The following is a 23,729-nucleotide window of genomic DNA, read 5'->3' as shown; positions in this document are numbered from 1 at the left end:
CAGCTTTGGTCTCAGCCAGACGAGTCTCACACATTGCGGCCTTCTCCTACAAACAGCCGTTCTGCACCTTCCTTCCGGACAGCGTGGTGTTACGATCTTCTCCGAAGTTCTTTCCTAAAGTCTTGTCGGAATTTCATTTTAATTGGTAATCTGTTCTCCTGGCCTTTTCACCTTCTCAATCAGCCTTGGAGGAGTCTAGATGGCATGATCTGGATATGAAGTCTCTCCTACAGACATATCTGCCCAGAACGGTCTCGTTCCGGAAAACAGATGCTATTTTTGTATTCCCAAAGGGTCCCAGGATGGGTATGCCGGCCTCTCCAAGAGTCCTCTGTACATGGATAGTTAAAGCAATCCAAGCAGCTTACTCCCTGGAAGGCCTCCCCTCTCCTCAGGAGATCCGAGCACATTGCACAAGAGCGGTGTCATCCTCCTGGGCAGCTTGGTCCAAAGTATCGGCAGATGTGATCTGTAATGCAGCAAGTTGGAGATCTCCTAATACCTTCATAAAACACTATAAGCTGGACGTGATGTCATCCCAGTATGCTCAGAGGGGAGCTTCAGTATTGTCTTATGCTTTATCAAGATTTTAAAATTTGTTTTCTTGCAGCGGTACCTGGTGTTTGTAATAAATATATATATTTATATATATATTATTATATCTTTTCATGTGACAACACTGAAGAAATGACACTTTGCTACAATGTAAAGTAGTGAGTGTACAGCTTGTATAACAGTATAAATTTGCTGTCCCCTCAAAATAACTCAACACACAGCCAATAATGTCCAAACCACTGCCAACAAAAGTGAGTACACCCCTAAGTGTAGATGTCCAATTAGGGCCTAACGTGTTAATATTTTGTGTGGCCACCATTTTTTTCCAGCACTGCCTTAACCCTCTTAGGCATGGAGTTCACCAGAGCTTCACAGGTTGCGACTGGAGTCCTCTTCCACTCCTCTATAACAACATCACAGAGCTGGTGGATGTTAGAGACCTTGTGCTCCTCCACCTTCCGTTGGAGGATACCCCATAAATGCTCAATAGGGTTTAGGTCTGGAGACATGCTTGGCCAGTCCATCACCATTACCCTCAGCTTCTTTAGCAAGGCAGTGGTCGTCTTGGAGGTGTGTTTGGGGTTCTTATAGTGTTGGAATACTGCCCTGCGACCCAGTCTCTGAAGGGAGGGGATCATGCTCTGCTTCAGTATGTTACCGTACATGTTGGCACTCATGATTCTCTCAATGAACTGTAGCTCCCCAGTTTCGGCAGCACTCATGAAGCCCCATTCCACAACACTCCCACCACCATGCTTGACTGTACTGGTTCCAGAAATCCATGTTCTTAGTCTGCTTGTCTTCAGTAAACTGTTTGCAGGCTTTCTTGTGCGTCATCTTTAGAAGAGGATTCCTTCTGGGATAATAGCCATACAGACTAATTTGATGCAGTGTGTGGTGTATGGTCTGAACACTGACAGGCTGACCCCCCACCCCTTCATCCTCTGCAGCAATGCTGGCAGCACTCATATGTCTATTTCCCAAAGACAACCTCTGGATATGATGCTGAGCAGCTGCACTCAACTTCTTTGGTTGACCATGGCTGGGCCTGTTCTGAGTGGAACCTGTCCTGTTAAATGGCTGTATGGTCTTGGCCACCGTGCTGCAGCTCAGTTTCAGGGTCTTGGCAATCTTCTTATAGCCTAGGCCATCTTTATGTAGAGCAACAATTCTTTTTTTCCGATCCTCAGAGAGTTCTTTGCCATGAGGTACCATGTTGAACTTCCAGTGACTAGTATGAAAGAGTGAGAGTGATAAAACCAAATTTAACACACCTGCTCCTCATTCTCACCTGAGACCGTGTAACACTAATGAGTCACATGACAGTGGGGAGAGAAAATGGCTAATTGGGCCCAATTCGGACATTGTCACTTAGGGGTGTACTCACTTTCGTTACCAGCGGTTTAGACATGAATGGCTGTGTGTTCAGTTATTTTGAGGGGACAGAACATTTACACTGTTAAACAAGCTGTACACTCACTACTTTACATTGTAGCAAAGTGTCATTTGTTCAGTGTTGTCACATGAAAAGATATAATTAAATATTTACAAAAATGTGAGGGGTGTACTCACTTTTGTGAGATACTGTATATGAAATAGAATGAAGCATAGAAGAAATAGGGACTTTAAAGGTAGCTAATCATAACCCCTGGAAGAAATAGACTCAAGTGCCTTTATATAAAAAATATACATTTATTTAAACATCATTAAAAGATTATATAAAATCAATACAAAAAACAGATGCAATATCTCCTCATAACATAACATATAGCAGGCTCTCTCCTACAACACAAGGGAGAGGCCTATGAGAATACCCGTAGTATATATAGATATCATGTGATACGAAATGAAATTCTCTAGGTTCCAAGGGTATCTCCAAAAAAGAGAGAGCCCGCTGTATGTTATGTTATGAGGAGATATTACATCTGTTTTTTGTATTGATTTTATATAATATTTTAATGATGTTTAAATAAATGTATATTTTTTATATATAAACACTTGAGTCTATTTCTTCCAGGGGTTATGAGTGGCTACCTTTAAAGTACCAATTTCTTCTATTCTTCATTCTATTTCAAACTATTTGGGGATGTGGAGCCACTAAACAATTGAGTCTTGTCTCATATCTTTTTGGATCACATACTAGATATATATATATATATATACATACATACAGTATCTCACAAAAGTGAGTACACCCCTCACATTTTTGTAAATATTTTATTATAACTTTTCATGTGACAACACTGAAGAAATTGCACTTTTCTACAATGTAAAGTAGTGGGTGTACAGCTTGTATAACAGTGTAAATTTGCTGTCCACTCAAAATAACTCAACACACAGCCATTAATGTCTGAACTGCTGGCAACAAAAGTGAGTACACCCTTAAGTTAAAATGTCCATATTGGGCCCGATTAGCCATTTTCCCTCCCTGATGTCATGTGACTCATTAGGGTTACAAGGTCTCAGGTGTGAATGGGGGAGCAGGTGTGTTAAATTTGGTGTAATTGCTCTCACCTTCTCATACTGGTCACTGGAAGTTCAACATGGCACCTCATGGCAAAGAACTCTCTGAGGATCTGAAAAAAAGAACTGTTGCTCTACATAAAGATGGTCTAGGCTATAAGAAGATTGCCAAAACCCTGAAACTAAGCTGCAGCATGGTGGCAAAGACCATACAGCAGTTTAACAGGACAGGTTCCACTCAGAACAGGCCTCACCATGGTCTACCAAAGAAGTTGAGTGCACGTGGTCCAGAGGTTGTCTTTGGGAAATAGACATATGAGTGCTGCCAGCATTGCTGCAGAGGTTGAAGGGGTGGGGGGGTCAGCCTGTCAGCGTTCAGACCATACGCCGCACACAGCATCAAATTGGTCTTCATGGCTGCTGTCCCAGAAGCCTCTTCTAAAGATGATGCACAAGAACAGTTTGCTGAAGACAAGCAGATTAAGGACATGGAATACTGGAACCATGCCCTGTGGTCTGATGAGACCAAGATAAATCTATTTGGTTCAGATGGTGTCAAGCGTGTCTGACTGCAAGCGGTTGAGGAGTGCAAAGAAAAGTGTGTCTTGCCTACAGCCAAACGTGGTGGTGGGAGTGTCATGGTCTGGGGCTGCATGAGTGCTGCCGGCACTGGGGAGCTGCAGTTTATTTAGGGAACCGTGAATGCCAACATGTAATGTGACATACTGAAGCAGAGCATGATCCCCTCTCTTCGAAGACTTGGCCTTAGAGCAGTATTCCAACATGATAACAACCCCAAATACACCTCCAAGACGACCACTGCCTTGCTAAAGAAGCTGTGGGTAAAGGTGATGGACTAACCAAGCATTTCTCTAGACCTAAACCCTATTGAGCATCTGTGGGGCATCCTCAAACAGAAGGTGGAGGAACGCAAGGTCTCTAACATCCACTAGTTCTATGATGTCGTCATGGAGGAGTGGAAGAGGACTCCAGTGGCAACCTGTGAAGCTCTGGTGAACTCCATGCCCAAGAGCAGTGCTGGAAAATAATGGTGGCCACACAAAATATTGACACTTTGGTCCCAATTTTGAAGTTTTCACTTAGGGGTGTACTCACTTTTGTTGCCAGCAGTTTAGATATTAATGGCTGTGTGTTGAGTTATTTTAAGGGGACAGCAAATGTACACTGTTATACAAGCTGTACACTCACTATTTTACATTGTAGCAAAGTGTCATTTCTTGTCACACGAAAGGTATAATAAAATATTTACTAAAATGTGAAGGGTGTACTCACTGTTTTGTGAAATATATATGTAGCACCCTCTGGTGTGCTACTAGTGTCAGAACATGTTTAAACCCTGTAAACTTGTAAGTCTAAATCTGGGTCAGGGTCCATTAGAGTTCAGGACTGGGTGACTCATTCAGGTTTCTCTCTGGTGCCTCCCCCTGGTTCTAGAAAGCTGAAGAACATTCTGGAAGCTGGAGGGCAGAGGCTAGGAGTGTTGTCCTGCATATTTAGGGGAGCTTAGGCAATCCCCAGGCAGTGGGCCGGGCAGGGGACTAAGTGAGTCCTTATATAGGAATGAGTCATGTCAGCAGGGGAGTCAGTTGGAAGATGGAGATGGAGAGCTGAGGGGACTGTCGGTGGCCCTTGAGATGAACTCCGTAACCTGGGGGGGGGGGTAGGGCTCTGCCTCAGGGCTCAGGTGCTGGCCTGGGAGGATCCTGACAACAGAAGAAGCTTGGAAGGAGTCTTTCCTGAGAGGCAGCAGGAGCAAGGAGGACAGTGTGAGTACTACAGCACGGTGTAGGGACTTACAAGGGGAGACACTGCTGTATGTAGCAGGTCTCTAAGGAAGATAGCGGTGTGCTTAAATCTTCCTTAACTTGCCCTTGGAGATCTCCAGAGAGTCAGTCGAGTAGACTGGTGAAGAGAGTCAGTTGGGTAGACTGGCGAAGAAGGAGCCAGGTGGGCTAGTATTTCTACATGGGAATTGGAGGTGATTCAGGATGCAGTTCACAACACTTTGTGCTACTTTCTAAAGGGACTGAGAGTTCCAAGTCTGTCATGGGCTATTGCTTTCTAATAGAGACTATTAGTTTACAAAGAGGAATTAATCAGAGCTGGTCAAACTGAGGAAGAGGAATCAATCAGAGTTGCACAGAGCAACGCAAAAGGATCAATTGGAGTTGTAAATAGGGAGGATCCTGGTTTTGCTGCTATCAAGTTGGGAATTCCATATTTCCTATTCCCCATCCAAGTTATTACCCCCAATAAAACATCAAAACAAAGCTGAGACTGTTCCTTGACTCTTAAGAAAAGTGTGTAAGTTAATTGTGGACGGGCTGTTTAGCATTGGGGAACCCCTACTGGGGTTGTGTTACATATACTGTACAGTATATAGTGACAGACAGCCAGAGGCATATCCATGATAAATAGCACCAAAAAAACACTGAAAACTGCACCCCAGTCCACACATCTGACACCTCAGTTCAACCAGCTGCTGGGCCTGTAAGGTTGGTACAGAATAAGAAATGTACTGCAAGGTGTACAGAATAAGTCAGTGTAGAATATATACAGTAATTATAAAAAGGGTGTATAGAATGAGGTGGTGGGGAATAGAAAACATGTAGCATATGAGACAATGTGGAGAAGGTAAAGTGCAAGCATTGGTATACTTTGTCGGATTGGAATAGGCAACATACAGAATGATATATTGAATGAGGAAGTGCAGGACTTGAAATGCACAGCATTGCAAATAGAACGAGGGGGTGAGGAAAAGAAAATGTACAGCATGGTATACAAAATTATATGGTGCAGAATAGAAACCACAAGCATGGCATACAAAATGAGGTAGTGTGGAATTAGGAAATTGGGAACCTACAGCATGGTTTATGGAATGAGGCAGCATGTAATAGGAAATGGGTCATATAACAGAAAAAAGCAACACTCCCACCAGGATCCCATGTGGAAGCTGAGAAAAACTGGTGCCCAGGTTGATAGTGTCTCCAGCATCACTCTTGGAAATGAGAATAAAATAGGATACAGCCAGGGACTCAGTAACATCCAGTTGTGGTTATATTTATTTAGCAAATTGCTATGATTAAGACCCCACAGCCAAAAAATGTAAACATACTTGTGTTGTACTCACCTTCAAGCTAAATAAATAGTGTAACATAAGGAAATGATTCCGGATGGGTGCATTTCCAAAAACACTTTTTTATTGACGCTTCATATGACAAGTGGTTGACAGATGGAGCAGGGGACAAAGAGGTAGACACGTTTCGCGCAAATGTTAGGGCTTAGTCATTACCACATTTTTTTTTGTTTAATTAAATAAATACTGTATAACCGAAACTAAATGTTACTGATTGCTGGCTGTACCCTATTTTACAATAGGAAATGCACATGCGTGGTATACAAAAGAGGTAGTGTGTAACAGGGAACATACAAGCATGATATGCAGAATGGAGCGGTTAGAAATAGGGAATGCACAAGAATGGTATACAGAATGAGGCAGTATGGAATGGAGAATGAACAGCATGATATATGGAATTAGGGAATGTACAGCATGGCATATGGAGTCTACCAAAAGAGATACAGTATTTTGTACCCTAAAAGAATGTTCCCCCCCATGCAGACCTTGATTTCAGTGACAGTTTAGCCAATCGTTCCCCGAGTCCCAGGGACGAGGAGAGGTGTTTGACTTTATAGTTAAACTGTGCCCCATTTAGACCTCCCATTAGCAGTTGATCACTGCTGTCACATATAAACAAGCATCCAGGGTAGAGGAATGCTTACACTGCTCACTTCATCTACTTAGCTCTGCATTAGATGATGTCATCAGTCAGATTCCAGCAAAGGAAGTGAGTAATGTAACCTTCTGCCTCGGCATGGTTTACAAGTGACAGCAGCAATTGACTAGGCTGTCTGTCACTGTGCGCCTGTGCTGACTTAAGGTCTGAATGGGGCACAGCTTAATAAGAGGGGCAAACACTACCACTGTCCCTGAGTGGCACATCGCTTCCCACAAGTGGCACCCAGGGTATGATCTTTGCCTGCCATCACCTAGATATGCTATTGCTGACAGCCATACATGGGCAAGTGCATGGTCCAGGATACAGTGTATGTGCCATTAGACCCATAGCCTGGCTGTGGTGCAGAAGACAAACCCTGCTACACCTGATTACTAAAATGGAATGATGAGAGGCTAGAGAGAGATAGAGATTCAGAGTGTGCTAGAAACAAGCCTGGATGCTTGCCGAAAGCAATCCAGTGAACAGCCAAATAAAGATTTATTTAGTCTTTTTGGGTTTTGAGAGTAACTGCAAAGGTGGACTTTTGATAATAATTTATGTTCTGCAGACAAATAAAAGCAAGTAAGAATCTCTTAAAAGCAACCTGATGTGTTGATGGATTCCTTAAAATACACTACATTAGAAGCTGGTCCAATATATGTATGTAGCACCCTCCTAGGTAGGTGCTAGGATAGCTAGATAAATATTATTCGTTTTACTTAGATAAGATAGTTATTAGTAATTATTATATAAGTATTAGTGTTTTTTTTTTTCAAAGGTAAATTTAGTTGCCTGTTTAGTTTAGTCAGTGTAACTGCGATTTTGGTTGAGATAAAAGCATAGTTTGGCTCACTGTACTCAGTGAGCTGCAATTGTTTAGTCAGTCCTGATCTGTGTGTTCTGCTGCTGCTAGTCTCTCTGATAGCTCCCTCTGTATCCAGGCATTTTGAGAAGTTTCTGGATGTTAGGTGTGGAGCTATGCAGATGGCAGCAAGAATATTAATACAGCCCCGGCCTATCCCAGAGAGGCAGGCTCTAAAGGCATTCTGGGAGACTGTATTTATTCAGAGAGCACACAAAGCTCTGGGTCTTGACCCAGAGTAGGGGAGTCCAGCCTGAGGGGGGGGCACGCTACCCTTTCAGACACAGGGTGCCATGAGGAGGCCTCAGGTGGGCAATCTGAGGGAGGAATGCAGAGACCTGGGTGTTTAGAAGAAACTGACTGAGGAGAGCTGTCTGTCACAGATCTGTCTAGAATCACTGGAGGGCATCGCTTGGAAGATTAGAAGGAGGCATCCATCTGTCCTTGGGCCTTGTGAGTTCAGACATTGCTGGATCTTGGGAACCTTGTTCTCTAGCTATCCCTCTGGTGCCTAGTTATATTCAGCTGTGGGTCTATTGAAGGGGACACCAGCTGGTGTTCTGAAGAGCTCTGTCCAGACACTTTCCTATTTAAAGTGACTTTGCTCTACCAGCTCTACTATCAAAGCTTGCTCAGTAAGGAAAACCAAATCCTCAGTTGTACATAGTTTTTATCTTTGGAGTATCCCACCACTGCCTCATCCCTAGCCAAGTTCTCTAAAAATAAAATTGACAAAAACAACATCCCCTAGACTGGTCTTTTAAATTTTAGCATTTACTTTCTGGACTCCATCTGCCATTTGCTAAGGCATACAGGGGGATGTAATTAGCTGAGAAAGCCCCTCCTCCCATCCAAATTAAAGAAAAAAAAATGACCATATAGATTCATGGAATCTATGACATTGTTTTGGCCTAGGCCAAAAGCCAGAAAGCAACTGAAGAAATGTAAAAAAATAGCAAGTAAATATAAATGACTTTCCTATCATTTTACTAATGCTAGCAGCCTAAGGATTAGAAATAGTTAATGTTGATTAAGAGAGTTTAGTTCCGCCTTAGGGCTGCTTGTAGTTATTAGTGAACCAGAGTAATTACAGTAAGCTGGCCATAGAGGATTGTTTTTTTTTTTTTTTTTTATTGATCAGCCAGCTAGCTGATAAACAGAGAAACAACGGGTTGCCCCGTTCACATAGAAATCCTCCCTGCTGCACCATTGTATGTTTACAGCATGTCAGAATGCACTGATCAGCGCTGCAGGTGATTGGCCGCATGTGCTGATCAGTGCATTGACTTTTCTTGAATTGGAACGGCCATAGATGGATCAAAATTTGGGCAGTCCCTGCTGAACTGGACAATTTTTGATCAATCTATAGCCAGATTTACTCTCACAACAGCAAACCTCCTGACTGCAGTGTAATCCTATAAGATTTGCTCTGCTAACCTTGAAAGTTTTATGTTAATAAGGAGAGGAAGACAAACTCTGCAGATAGAGGTTTCCATTGAGAACTCTCAGATATGTGGTCATCAATCTCATCTTGCTGAAATTGGACAGAACACTGTAAATAACACTGCATAGTGATTGCTATTTAAAATAGTAATTGTAATCATAATTTCACATTATTTTTTTTTTTTTCACGTAATCTTTGTTAGAATCATGTATTTTTCTGTATTATTTATCTCTACATCATTTTTAGATACAACATTTAAACACATATTGAGATGATGAGATTACTGTCTCTGAAGTGAATCTCTTTAAAATAGTTTTTTTGATATGTTAGAATAAAATACTGCACATCTACTTTTCCAACAAGAATTTATTTTTATGAAGATAAGTATTCAGGTACTGTTTTACAAAATCCTCTACCTGATTACAAACTATATACTGTATGTTCCAGAGGCATTTGTAGAAAAACATTTTTTTTAGTTTTAAGAAGGTTATCCTTTGCCTGCATTTTACCGGGTTTTTACAGCTTTACACTGATCGCTGTAGTATTTCCATTAAATGTTTTAAAATGTAGTCACTGCTGAAATTTTGTAGGGTTAATTGTCTAACAGGCATTTTGCAGGTGACATTTTTGCTTTCAAAGATCTAGTCAAATTGTTCCTGAGGAAGTTATGATATAGCAACCAGAAGTGCCATTGCTATTACTGTAAAAGACCTTGGGCAAACGGAAGAGAGACAAATAGCAGCATGAATAGGTGACCATAGCGTGTAGTGGTCACTGTGTGTTGAGGAGTGAGCATGGGATAAAAGGGTATGGTTAAATGGAACATTGCACACATATGCTGCTGTCCTACCCACAGACACTTACAGGCACACAAAAACAAGAAAAAATGTTATTTATCATTTAAAAAAATTAACTTTTCCATTACTTTGATGAAAATAGAATATAAACAAAAGAGTTAACGCCTTGTTACCTTGCCTTGAAAAAGAACCAAATTAAAATAAATGGGACTAAAGCCTCGTACACACGATCAGATTATCGGACTAATTTTCTTTAGTTTTTTTGTTGCATGCTAGTCTCCTATTGAAAGTGAAGAGGTTACTTTTATATGAAAATTCTCATACGACAGAATTCAACTTCAGAAGTGATGTCATGTGTTGAATTGTTTTGTATGTGTTCTTTCGTTTCTGAGCATGCCTAGTCTTGCTCTTATGATTTTTTTCGGATGAAAACTGTACTAATTAAATGAAAATCGAACGTTGTGTTCACGTACAATAAAAATTTTACAGCCTGCACATCCAGTTTTTGTCGTACGAAAATCTGTAATCGGCTGTCGAAAGCACTATACTAACAATCCGAAAATCGGCAGATCGTTTGGCGGACGAAATTTTACTTCCAATTTTCTCACTGTGTGCACAAGCCTTTACTTAACACTCAGCAAGTCCTAAGGAAATTAAAACTTTCATATGGAGTATTTAACCACTTTAATACAGGGCACTTTCCTCCCTTCCTGCCCAGGCCAATTTTCCCCTTTTAGCGCTGTTGCATTTTGAATGACAATTGCGCGGTCATGCAACACTGTACCTACACCAAATTTATGTCATTTTCCCCCCACAAATAGAGCTTTCTTTTGGTGGTATTTGATCACCTGTGGGTTTTTTCCTTTTTGCTAAACAAATAAAAAAATACCGAAAAGTTTGAAAAAAAAAAAAAAGTTTTTTTGTTTATGTTATACAATTTTGTAAAAAAATAAGTTTTTTCCTGCACTGATGAGCACTGATGAGACTGCACTGACAGGCACTGATGAGGAGGCACTGATGCGGTGGCACTGATGCGGTGGCACTGATGGGGTGGCACTGATAGGCGGCACTGATAGGCGGCACAGATATGCGGCACTGATAGGCACTGATATGTGGCACTGATAGGTAGTACAGATACGTAGCATTGGTGGGCACTGATAGGCGGCACTGCTAGGCACTGGTAGGCGGCATTGATGGGCACTGATAGGTGGCACTGACGGGCACTAATGGGCACTGATAGGCGGCACTGGTGGGCACTGATGGGCACTGATGGGTGGCACTGATCGGCACTGACGGGCGGCAATGATGGGCACTAATGGGCATTGATAGACGGCACTGGTGGGCAATAATGGGCACTGGTGGGCGACACTGAAAGATGGCAATGATGGGCACTTGTGGGCAGCACTGATAGGGAGGGCACTGGTGGGCATCACTGATGGGGAGGGCAATGGGGGGCTCCCTGAGCCCTGATTGCCATCCCTGGTGGCCATAGTGGGCATCCCTGGGGTCATAGTGGGCATCCCTGGGGTCATAGTGGGCATCCCTGGTGGTTCTAGTGGCATCCCCCCCCGAGGGTCTGCAGTGGTAATCAATGATCTGATTACCAGTGCCAACCCCCCCCCCCCCCGTCAGGGGAGCCGCCGATCTGCGCTCCTTTACTCGTGCCTGTCAGGCACGAACTGAGGAAAGCCGATCAACGGCTCTTCCTATTTACTATGTGACCAGCCGTGATTGGACACGGCTGATCACATGGTAAAGAGCCTACGTCAGAGGCTCTTTACCGAGATCGGAGATGCGGGGTGTCAGACTGACACCTCGCATCACCGATCGGCGCTCTGCGCGCCCCCGGGGGGCGCCCAGAGCTGTGTTATCCTGCCGACGTCATATGACGTCCGGTCAGGATAACACAACCACCATAGACTCTGTGTTATCAGGAAATTATCAGGTGACAGTGGAAGAAGGGGAGGATCAGAGGAGACAGGATCAAACAGCCTTTTTACACAATGCAGAGTATTAACCCCTTGGGTTCCACAGTGAGTATAACAAGCATGCTTTACTGCATATACAAACTGATTTTACGGTTGTGGGTTTAGTAACACCTTAAGTCATAATGTAGATTTATTCTGGACATAGGCCTTTAAGCCCAACTCCAGAAATTTTAAAACAAAATCCACCCTTTCAGTAGTCTCCCCCATCACCCTCTCCAACCCCCCCTCCCCCCCCCAGTTTGGAAGATTTCATTGTTCTTTATGTCTAGGGGATTGCAGAAGTGACTGTTTTACTTAAAGTGATTGTAAACCTCAGTTATGGATTTTGAAAAAGGCACATATATCTGTACTGTTTACTTATCTGTCCCCAAAGCTCTAGATGTCGTTTCTCTCTGGTGCTTCATTCCTCTGTTATCAGCATGAGTTACTTCTGACAAGTTTGATTTTTTTTTATAGGTTAAATGTGTCCGGAGGGAGGGGGGGGGAGTGCTCAGAACGGAGCTTGTCTATTCACAACACAGTTCTTCTGCTGTGTGAAGGGGTGTGTGTTCCTTTCATCCAATCAGCTCCCACACAGTGTAACTGCAGTCTCTCCACCCTCTACTCTTTGCTGCTGATAGATGAAGAAAGATTTTTAACACAATCTGCACTTCTGAAAGGGTGTAGAGAGGAGAAAACTCCAGAAAAACGAATAAAATCTATGTAGGAGGATTTGTTTCATCTGTGTATCCTCTGAGGCTGTTCATTTCACTCTGTATATGTGAGGGTTCCATACACACAATGAGAATATAGGACAAATGATCGTCCCTTTTTAGTTTGCATGCTAGTCTCATATCAAAAATGAAGAGGTTACTAAAGATACGAAAATTCTTGTACGACAGAATACAACTTCGGAAGGGATGTAATGCTTTGTATTTGTATTGTAATATATTCTTTCGTTTCCAAGCATATCTTGGATCTTGGTCACTCGATTCTTAATCAATATGAATACTGTATTGATTAAACGAAAATTGTTTGTTCTGGTATCATATACATTTTTGTGGTTGTCCCTTCAGATAGATTTGCATGAACTGTCATGTTCGGCTCTTGAAAGCTGTGTACTAATGATTAGATTATCATACAATTGCTTTAAAAGCTGTATTTTTCGGCTGATTTTCGTATTGTGTGTACTAGGCTCTATCTGATTTATTGTCCCAGCTGGCTCCAACACTTTTCTTCTCCACCTGAAGCTCCAGGTTGTGAAGGAAGCTTCAGCATTATCACATACAAGGCAGGGATATTAACCCTGTATTGTATGTTTAGAAGACTGGAGTGCGACCAGAGCCAGTCACAGCTTTACAAACCTCTGTCCCTAGACTAAAGCTGGCCAAAATCTAGTAGGTTGAACAAAATAAATGACCCCATTACTAAATCCACACATTCGAAGCTCATGAGGGAATCCTACCCACTGTGTCTTTGTATTCTGACAGTGGGGAGACTTCCCCGCCATCAGAATTTACAAATCAGCGCTGATGTCTGTAAGCCTGCAGCGCTACTCAAGTGGAAATTTTCCAACAGGGCTATTGACCAGAAGCCAATTAGTAGATCGACTTCTCTTTAACCACAGTGGCCATACATGGATCGACTTTGATCCTTGTATGGCCAGCTTAAATGAGTATTTAACCCTTGGGGTATGGAAGGGCCCCACTGCAAAGGTGGATTTGTTAAAGTTTTTCCTGGAGTATGGCTTTATCTTGAAATACCAGAAAACTCAAAATGCTTGTGGTCAGTTTAGATCACTTTAATACCCAGTGGATTTTTTCCAACTGAATTTTGACAAGTTTGACAAGATTTATTTTTTTCATAGCAGTATATGTGTTTTTACAGTTATACTGTGCACCAGTCACTTTAAATAAGCTATATAATGAGAAATATCTCCTGTTTTACAGTGAAATTAACCACTTAAGACCGCTCCACACAGATATACTGCAGCAGGGCGGCCCTCCTGCGCGAAATCACATACCTGTATGTGATTTCATGCAGTGGGTCTGGGGTACGCACGCCGCCAGCAACTCGCTTCCGCTGTGATTGGACATAACGGAAGCCAATCAGCGTGTCCCTTCGATCATTCACAGGAGAGGTAGAAAGGCGGTATGCCTATTTAAACAAGGCAAACCACCGTTCTGTCAGAGAGGAAGATAAGAGACCTTGTGTTTCTGCTAAGCAGAAACACGGATCTCTGTCTTCTTCCAGTTAAATCATCCCCCACACAGTTAGAAAGCACTCCCTAGGAGCAAATTTTACTGTTTGATCGCCCCTGATGTTAACCCCTTCCCTGCCAGCATCATTAGTACAGTGAGAGTGCATTTTTTTTAGCACCGATCACTGTATTAGTGTCCCTGGTCCCCAAAAAAGTGTTAAAAGTGTCAGTTAGGTATCCAATTTGTCAGCTGCAATGTCGCCGTCCTGCAAAAAAATCGCTGATTGCCACCATTACTAGTAAAAAAAAAAAAAAAAAAAAAAAATTCCATAAAAATATCCCATAGTTTGTAGATGCTATAACTTTTGCGCAAACCAATCAATATACGCTTATTGGGACTTTAGTTTACCAAAAATATGTGACAGAATATATATTGGCCTAAGCTGATGAATAAATTAAATTTTTTACATTTTTTGGGGGAATGTTTTAAAGCATAAAGTAAAAAATATATTATTTTTTTTAATTAAAAGTGTTGGTCTTTTTTTTCGTTTCTAGCGCAAAAACAAAAGCCACAGAGGTGATCAAATGCCACCAAAAGAAATCTCTATTTGTGGGAAAAAAAAGGACATAAATTGTATTTGGGTACAGCGTCGCAGTTCAGCGCAATTGTTAGTTAAAGTAATGCATTGCCGTATCGCAGAAAAATGGCCTGGTCATGAAGGGGGGTAAACCTTTTGGGGCTTAAGTGGTTAAAAATATATACAGTAAAAGCTAGTTTCCAGTAAGACACTAACTACTACTTTGTTTTTCTTTCTAGGGTAGCAAAGAACGGTATCACTGGCAGAGCCAAAATGTCAAGCACAGTGGAGTGGATGACATGGTCTTGCTTTCCAAGATCACAGAGGATGCTATTGTGGATAACCTTAAGAAAAGATACATGGATGACTATATTTTTGTATCCTTTACTAAAATAGCCTCCAAAGTTATTGTTTAATACTGTTTGAAACACTGAAATTCACAGGATTAAGTATCTAGAGTTTGGGAAATTCGTTGTATCATTTTTTTACAAATCTGTACCACCAATCTCTAGCTTGACGTTCAGCAAAAGTTACATTTTTGAATTTTCAATGTTATCCCAAGAATCTCTTAAAACATGTATTTATATTAACAGTTTATGTTGTTCTTAAGATGTTTTGTCTTTAAAATATATGTTTTTATGTAAAACTTTAAAATTTTATGATGCATTAAGGCCTCTGGTCTGCAACATTTTATAGTTTTCCTACATTTAGAAATATAAAGAATTAACTCCTTGGGGATTGGGAGATGGTCAAAGACAAGCATAATTCCCAGTTACAGTGCATCCGGAAAGTATTCACAGTGCCTCACTTTTTCCACATTTTGTCATGTTACAGCCTTATTCCAAAATGGATTAATAATGACAATATGAAAGAAGTTTGTTTGAATTTTTTGTAAATGTATTAAAAAATCATATGTACATACGTATTCACAGCCTTTGCTCAGTACTTTGTTGAAGCATCTTTGGCACCAATTACAGCCTTACGTCTTTTTGAGTATGATGCTTTAAGCTTGGCACACCTATTTTTGGGCAGTTTCTCCCATTGTTCTTTGCAGGACCTCTCCAGCTCCATCAGGTTGGATGGGGAGTGTCGGTGCACAGCCATTTTCAGATCTCTCCAGAGATGTTCAATCCGTTTCAAGTCTTGGCTCTGGTTGGGCCACTCAAGGAAATTCACAGAGTTATCCCATAGCCACTCCATTGTTATCTTGGCTGTGTGCTTAGGGTCATTGTCCTGTTGGAAGATAAACCTTTGCCCCAGTCTGAGGTCCAGAGTGCTCTGGAGCAGGTTTTCATCAAGAATATCTATGTACATTTCTGCATTCATCTTTTCCTCTATCCTGACTATTCTCCAAGTTCCTGCCACTAAAAAACATCCCCACAGCATGATGCTGCCACCACCATGCTACACTGTAGGGATGGTATTGGCCAGGTGATGAGCGGTGCCTGGTTTCATCCTGACATGACACTTGCCATTCAGGCCAAAGACTTCAATCTTTGTTCTTTTTAGACCAGAGAATTTTGTTTCTCATGGTCTGAGAGTCCTTCAGGCGGCTTTAGGCAAACTCCAGGTGAGCTGTCATGTGCCTTGTACTGAGGAGTGTCTTCCGTCTGGCCTCTCTACCATACAGGCCTGATTGGTAAAGTGTTGCAGAGATGGTTGTTCTTCTGGAAGGTTCTCCTCTCTCCACAGAGAAACGCTGGAGCTCTGTCAGAGTGACCATCGGTTTCTTAGTCACCTCCCTGACTAAGGCCCTTCTCCCCCGATGGTACAGTTTGGCTGGGCGGCCCGCTCTAGATAGAGTCCTGGTGGTTACAAACTTCTTCAATTTACGGATGATGGAGGCTACTGTGTTCATTGGGACCTTCAATGCTGGAGAAATTTTCTGTACCCTTCCCCAGATCTGTGCTTCGATAAAATCCTGTCTCAGAGGACTACAGACAATTCCTTGGACTTCATGGTTTGGTTTGTGCTCTGACATGCACTGCTAACTGTGGGACCTTATATAGACAAGTGGAAGTCTTTTCAAATCATGTCCAATCAACTGAATTGGACTGCAATAAAGTTGTAGAAACATCTCAAGGATGATCACTGAAAACAGGATATACCTGAGCTCATTTTTGGTTGTCATGACAGAGGCTGTGAATACTTATGTACATGTGATTTTTTTTTTTTTTAATACATTTGCAAAGATTTCAAACAAACATCTTTCACATTGTCATTATGAAGTATTGTTTTTATAATTTTGAGAACAATAATGAATTTAATCCATTTTGGAATAAGGCAGTACCATAACAAAATGTGGAAAAGGTGAAGCACTGTGAACACTTTCCGGATGCACTGTATAGATTTAAAAAAAGCTATACATAGCTAATTCTCTGAGACAACATTGTTGCATTTACTTGATATAATATGGATCTAGTATAACTGTTTCATTGATGCCACTCATAAGATAGTTCAGGAAAGTATACTACAGGTTTTCACACCGGTTTGCAGTCACAACCTGAACAAAATTATTGAACATGCAATACATATAATTGGGAACTTATATATATATATATATATATATATATATATATATATATATTTTACATATCCATGGCTGATTTATTGTGACAAAGTTTTGTTAATTATGACCTGGCTCTGGACAATTTAATTTGCCTTGAGTAGTTCTGCTTTTTTGGATTTTTCTTTCTTTTTTGAGTATAGGACAGGGAGCATCTATGACATATCAGGCAAATATTGATAACTCCATGCGTGGCGTTGATAAATTGGAGGGGGGTTGATTTAGGCACAACTGACCACTTTGTCAAGAGATTGACTATTAGTTATGTGGAAAACCAAATTGTAGCAATTCATCTTGAAAAATAATTCTATCATATGAGCAAAGTTATAGTAGCCAATGCTGTTGCTTATTTTAACAGCTCTGGTTGGAGCAATATATTTTATACTGATTCTAGCTGCTTTAAAGCCTAAATTTAGACAAAAAAAATCAGCACAAGGGATGTCATTTACTGGCTCACCTCACCTCTCCCCGGGAAATTGTGGCATACAGGTGGTCCCAGGGTTACAAACATCCAAATTACAAATGATTCCTACTTACAAACGGAGGGAGACAACAGGAAGTGAGAAGAAATCTACCCCTAGGAAGGGAAATTTACTCCTGGAAGAGTTCTCATGGGAAAAAGGTGTCTTCGCTGAAGCTTTATCACTAATCCTTGTTTCCACAACAACCCACATTTTTCAAAATCCAATTGTCATAGGGACAGAAAGTGAGGTGAAATCTTCTAAACAGGGGCAAAGACAGCAAAACAAATCATACAGGTGTGTTAAACCTTCCCTATGCTATCCAAAAAAGTTAAAAATGATTATTTTAGCTGGGGCTACACTTAAAAAATGTACCTGTTCCGACTTACAAACAAATTTGACTTAAGAACAACCCTAAAGTCCCTATCTTGTTTGTAAGCCCGGGGACCGCCTGTATACAGTTAAAGGGGCAGGATCCTGCATCTAAGCATGGTTAGTAGGTTGGGAAAACAGGCAGATTACTCTACATATGTTTCCCAGCCATGTGCAGGTGAGTTATAGCAATAGTTGGGAGGAAAAAGAGAGAAAACTTTTGGGAATGGATCAAGTGTAGCAGGTGGTCTCCTTTTCCTGCCTCCCCATTATCTCTGCTGCATATTACAGAAAAACCTTGGATTACCACCACACACAGCTGAATAAAGAAAAAACTAAGGATTTGCTGCCCGGCTGTATTTGCAGAGAATATTTCATATTAATTATTCATGTCATTTAGCGTGAACTTGCTGGTGTCTTTTTCCAGTCCAGTTTAATGCAAAAAATAATTACAGTATCAAGTTCACTAAAACAACACATCTCCTTATTGCCAAACAAAATCTCCCTATTGCCATAGCTGCTAACAAAATTAGGCAATCCTCTATCGTAATCATGCCTTGGCGGCCTAAAGGGAGAGGCAGGGTTTTTTACATGAAGCTAGTAGGGGGAGAGGATGTAGTGCCACTGCAGGCCAAAGCAGTGGTCAGTATGTCTGGCTTTTTCTGACGGTGGACATGCTTTACAAGGGAGAGCATGCAGAGGAGGTGGTGGATTGTATAACCAATCATTCCCACAGGACAGTGTGATTGAAATATGTTAACCTTATAGAGTCAAAGTTTCTAAATATGTTGGCTGCAGTTTTTGCTAATATGTTATCTCCTCCTCATCATACTAAACTATGTTCCGTCTCCTACATCATCATTTGATTCAGAAGTGTCATAATGATAATTAGTAGCAGTAGGGTCTAATATTCCTTGCCCACCCTGACCTTTATCCTGAGCACCACCAAAACAAAAAGCTCCACTGCTGACTAGTAACAACAGAATTTCGGTACTATAACGCTTTATATTGCTCTGCTAAAGATAGGTTTTCTTCATTGTTGGGTACTTTTATATCTCCTTGCCCTCTGCAACTAATATGTAGCAGAATTCAGAGAAAAGTGTTGCAATGGTACCAGCATTGCTACACCATTTCACAGAATCAGTAAATTGGGAGGCTGAGATTAAAGGGAAGAAGGAATTTTTGTTAAATTGTTTGGAGTTCTCAGATTCATCATTGCTACAACTACAAGGAAAAAAGGAAATGGATGGTTGGCACTCAGGCTGACATCCAAAAAATAGTATTTCCTAAACTAATTTGACGTCCTTTTTTTCCCACAAACAGAGCTTTCTTTTGGTGGTATTTGATCACCTGTGCGATTTTTTGATCACGCGCTATAAACAAAAAAAGAGCGTCAATTTTGCAAAAATAACAATATTTTTCACATTTTTTTTATATGAAATTACCCCCAAAAAAATGTAAAAAAAAATGTAAAAACCAAAGTTTTTAACATTTTCGGCCAATTTGTTTTATGCTTCATATGTTTGGTAGAAAAAAATCGCAAAAAGCGTATTTTGATTGGTTTGCGCAAAAGTTATCGCGTTTACTAACAAAGGGAAAGATTTTTGTCATTTTTGTTGTTTTTTTTTAACGCGCAATGGCGGCGATCTGCGATTTTTTTTGCGGTACTGCGACATTGCGGCAGACAGATCGGACCCTTGACTGACATTTTTGACACTTTTGGGGTTACCAGTGACATTTCTACAGTAATCAGTGCTATACATATGCACTGTTACTGTAAAATTACACTGGTAGTGAAGGGGTTAACTTTATTTGAGAGGGAGGGGCTGTGTGTGTCCCTTGGGGCGTGATTCTAACTGTGATTGGCTGTGGCTTGAGCTGTAGGAACAATGATCAACGGCCCTACATAGTAGAACCGTATGATCATTGTTTCTACACAGGGGAGAATGACAGGCGGCTTGTTTACACTAGCCGCCTGCCTTTCTCCCTCTTCACCGACAATCGCCGAGTGACCAGTGGACATCGGGTCCGCCGGTCACACGCGCGGGGGGGGTCCGTGACTGCGTGGGAGCGGGAGCGAGCCTCCGGCAGCGCGCGCTTGCTCCCCAGAGCCTCACAGGCTAGTGACGTACCCATATGTCACTTTGCCTGTGAGGGGCTAACCGCCGCAGTATATGTACTTGTGGCGGTCGGCAAGTGGTTAAAAAGACATCTATAACACTGTAAAAACAGGCAGCCTACGCGTTTCAGAAGTTAGTCCTTCGTCATGACTGAAGACTAACATCCGAAGTACACGAGGATGTTTTTACAACATTGCACATTCCCTTTCAATAAAGAAATACTCTTTTTTTTGGATGTTATCCTGAGTGCCGACCATCCCTTTCCTTATTTTGGCACGTTGGAGGTGTTGGCAGCCTGGAGGTCTGTGCTGAGCTGTTATATGGGAAGGTTGTAGCACCTACACACCTGTTTTCCTTTACAAAAACTTGCTTGACTGGGATGAATAAGCCCATTGTTGATTTGTAGCCTAATTAGTCATCAAATGCAACCAATCTTTAATCAGGTATTAAGTTTGACAAACAGAGTTGTGCTCAAAAAACAGTGGACATTTATCGTGGCCCATAACAGGATATTATTAGCATTATTGTTTATTTGTATTACCAGATTTTAACAGAATTACCCACTTTTAGCAAGTTTTTTAGTGTATAATGTATTCTAAAATGTGGGCATTAATTACTAGAGTTTGATTGATCAAGGTGTTTTTTTACTCAAAAAGGCAATGAACCCAAAAAGGTATTGCCTATTGGTGGAAATGAAATCCAACAAAATTTTTGCAGTACACAAGTTGTATGTTTGCCATAAAAGGATGATACATAAAATTCATCAGCCTCATTCTAACCTAACAGAATCGTAGGTAATGTAGTACAATGGTTCCTACATTACTGGTGTTTCACAAGCTGAGTTTGCTTTTCACTTCCTGCAAAACTTTTGGCATGTGCTATCTTCCCTTTGCATTTTTTGTACAATTATGAGTAAAATCATTACATCCATATATGCATAGGCTCAAATTGTAGTAAGTGCCATAGAGATTTGCACAATAATACGTTATGCCAGATGGTTACAAGAGCCTTGGGCCCAAGCACAAAATTGCTGGACCATTACGTGCCAGAGTCTACAAGTAAAAAAACACTAAGGGTTTTGGCATGCCAGCCAGTGAGGCAGAAAAGTCCTTCTGGTCTCCAAAACTGGAAGCAGCTAAACTGCATGTCAGTATCAGCATTTGAAGGACAATAGAAAACTGAAAGACAGAAAAGAAATCCAACATGAGTTGGAGAAAGTTATAACTAGCAGTAAATTAAGGGAGCAGCCACATGACTTTAGTTAACATAGTTGGTGTGGTATGTTGATTAACATATTTTTGTGGATGGATTGCACACCTATATTTTTGTATTATTTAATTTTATTATAAGGGGTAAAGTAGTTATATATACAAAATGGCAGCCAGAGCAAATTATTGCAGACTGGGTAGGCTGTCCAGAAGGTTTGTCTGCCCAAAAGCCCATCCTGTCTCAGGGTCCTTGCTCCTAAACTGGGTACACATCAGTAAAATTTAGTTGGAGGTGTGTAGGAAGGTGTGTAGGAAGTGTAGTGTAAGTGTAGGAATCGTCTCTAGGCTCAAACACTGCTGATCTCTCGGTTTTCAGTGCTGCCTGAGCAGAGAGCTGGTGACTGTCTGTCACTGGCTCTCTGGACTGCCCCCCTCCCCCTTCACGCTCACTGGAGTGCTGGGCTGTGGAGGGGGTGGGAACAACCAACTCCAGCTCTCAGCGGCTGAGAGTCTGACCCGGGTGCTGGCCCAGGCATGTGGGCAAATCCCGACCATATGGTCGCAATCTTTCCGGAGTCTGGACTGGGCTTGTGACATCAGTCGACAGCGGGCTTCAAGGAATGTGGAGAATAGGGCACTCTGGATGAGAAGGAGACTTTAACAAACAGTACATGACTGGCTCTTGAAATGTGATTAATGCGATTAATGCCCCACAGCAGCACTTCAGAAGAGGGAGGCACACTCTATAAGTGAAACAAAGCAGAGAAGAAGACGCTTATAAGTGCAGTAATAAAACACTTTAATGACAAGGAAGGGTTAAAAACACTTACAAGATGGAAGTGAAAAACAGGCATATCAATGAATCCATAATGTCCATCGGGAAGCCTCCTGGGAGTAAAGACAGCTGCAGGTGGAAGTTCTAGACAAGTGGTGGGAAACGCCGTCTTTCTGATCCAAGATGGAGGGCCGTGCTGTCAGGACCAGCATGGAATCCAGGCAACCGGAAGTGACGTCACGGTGGGCGGGACATGTTTTTGTGGAGCATCCCTTGTTGCTCTGATTGGTTGCCTGGATTCCATGCTGGTCCTGACCGCACGGTCCTCCATTTTGGATCAGAAAGACAGCGTTTCCCACTGCTGGTCAGCTGGAACTTCCACCTGCAGCTGTCTTTACTCCCAGGAGGCATCCCACTGGACGTTATGGATTCATTGATATGCCTGTTTTTCACTCCCATCTTGTAAGTGTTTTTAACCCTTCCTTGTCATTAAAGTGTTTTATTACTGCACTTAGAAGTTCCTTCTTCTCTGCTTTGTTTTACCGACAGCGGGCTTCAGCCTGCTGTCTGCTGAAAATAGGTCACAGGAATGCAAAACGATCTGCACTCCTGTGATCTACAGGAGAAGTACAGCCAAATGGCCTTTGGCTGTACTTCTCCTTTAAACATTTGTACTAAATCATTCATCAGAACATTCTTTCTTGCCATCATTCAGTCAACTAATTTAGTTTAAAAGCGCGGTCATGTCGGTGGCACTGTGTTCCGTAGGAACACAGCTGTCACCGGCAGTAGTAAACAGTCACTGACAGTGACTGTTTACTAAGTGATCGGTTGTGAATCCATTCACAGCCGATCACAAAATGTAAACAAAGAGCAGTAACTCACTGTTACTAGCTCTTCTCCCTCATACAGTTTCCAGTGTGAGGAGAGCAGAGCTAGAAATAGTGAGTTACTGATCTGTACACCTGTCAAAAGAAAAAATCAAAGTAAAAATCACACAAATAAAGGTCCCCACACAGTCCTCAGCCCCCCCCAATGTCACCTGTCACCCAACAGTCACCTCATCAGTGCCCAGAAATTGACACCCATAACGTTCACATGTGAGCGCAGCGATCGCGGGCAGAATCACTGCGATTCTGCCCGCGATCCGGAAATCAATGCAAATTGCGGGGACGCCTGTGCGTTGCCCGTGATTTGCAATAGCACCCCAAACGCTGTGCGATGTTGCCGCCATTTCCGCCTGCCGAATCACGGTAACATCGCGCAAACATCGCATGACGCCCAAAAAAGGTACAAGAGCTTCTTTGGGGCGTCATGCGTTGTTTGCGTGATGTTACCTCGATTCGGCAGGCGGAAATCGAAGCAACATCGCACAGAATTTGGGGTGCTATTGCAAATCACGGGCATCGCACAGGCATCCCGCAATTTGCAATGATTTCTGGATCACGGGCGGAATCGCAGTGATTCTGCCCTCGATCGCTACGCTCACATGTGAACGTAGTCTAAAGTTCACAGGTTACCAGAGACTGCCATCAGTACCGCCGTGCACCATCGCCCGTCACCT

At 42.0% G+C, this 23,729-nt stretch overlaps 1 protein-coding gene across 2 annotated transcripts in view; it reads left to right on the top strand.

Annotated features, from left to right (window-relative positions):
* The window catches only part of MYO1F (myosin IF), a 168,703-nt gene that overhangs the window by 48,633 nt on the left and 96,341 nt on the right, over window positions 1–23,729 (top strand). The window contains exon 2 of one of the 2 annotated variants that reach the window (XM_082263563.1): window positions 14,908–15,040. In XM_082263563.1, the coding sequence (XP_082119689.1) occupies window positions 14,963–15,040 (78 nt within the window). In that variant the 5' untranslated portion in view covers window positions 14,908–14,962. Of the gene's footprint in view, window positions 1–14,902; window positions 15,041–23,729 lie in introns of both variants that reach the window. The other variant, XM_082263562.1, reaches the window with a different exon arrangement.

The sequence above is a fragment of the Pelophylax lessonae genome, assembly GCF_965119305.1.
Source record: "Pelophylax lessonae genome assembly, chromosome: 1".
Classification (NCBI taxonomy): domain Eukaryota; kingdom Metazoa; phylum Chordata; class Amphibia; order Anura; family Ranidae; genus Pelophylax; species Pelophylax lessonae.
Note: the sequence above shows the minus strand (reverse complement) of the source record. Positions and strands in the feature narration are given on the sequence as shown.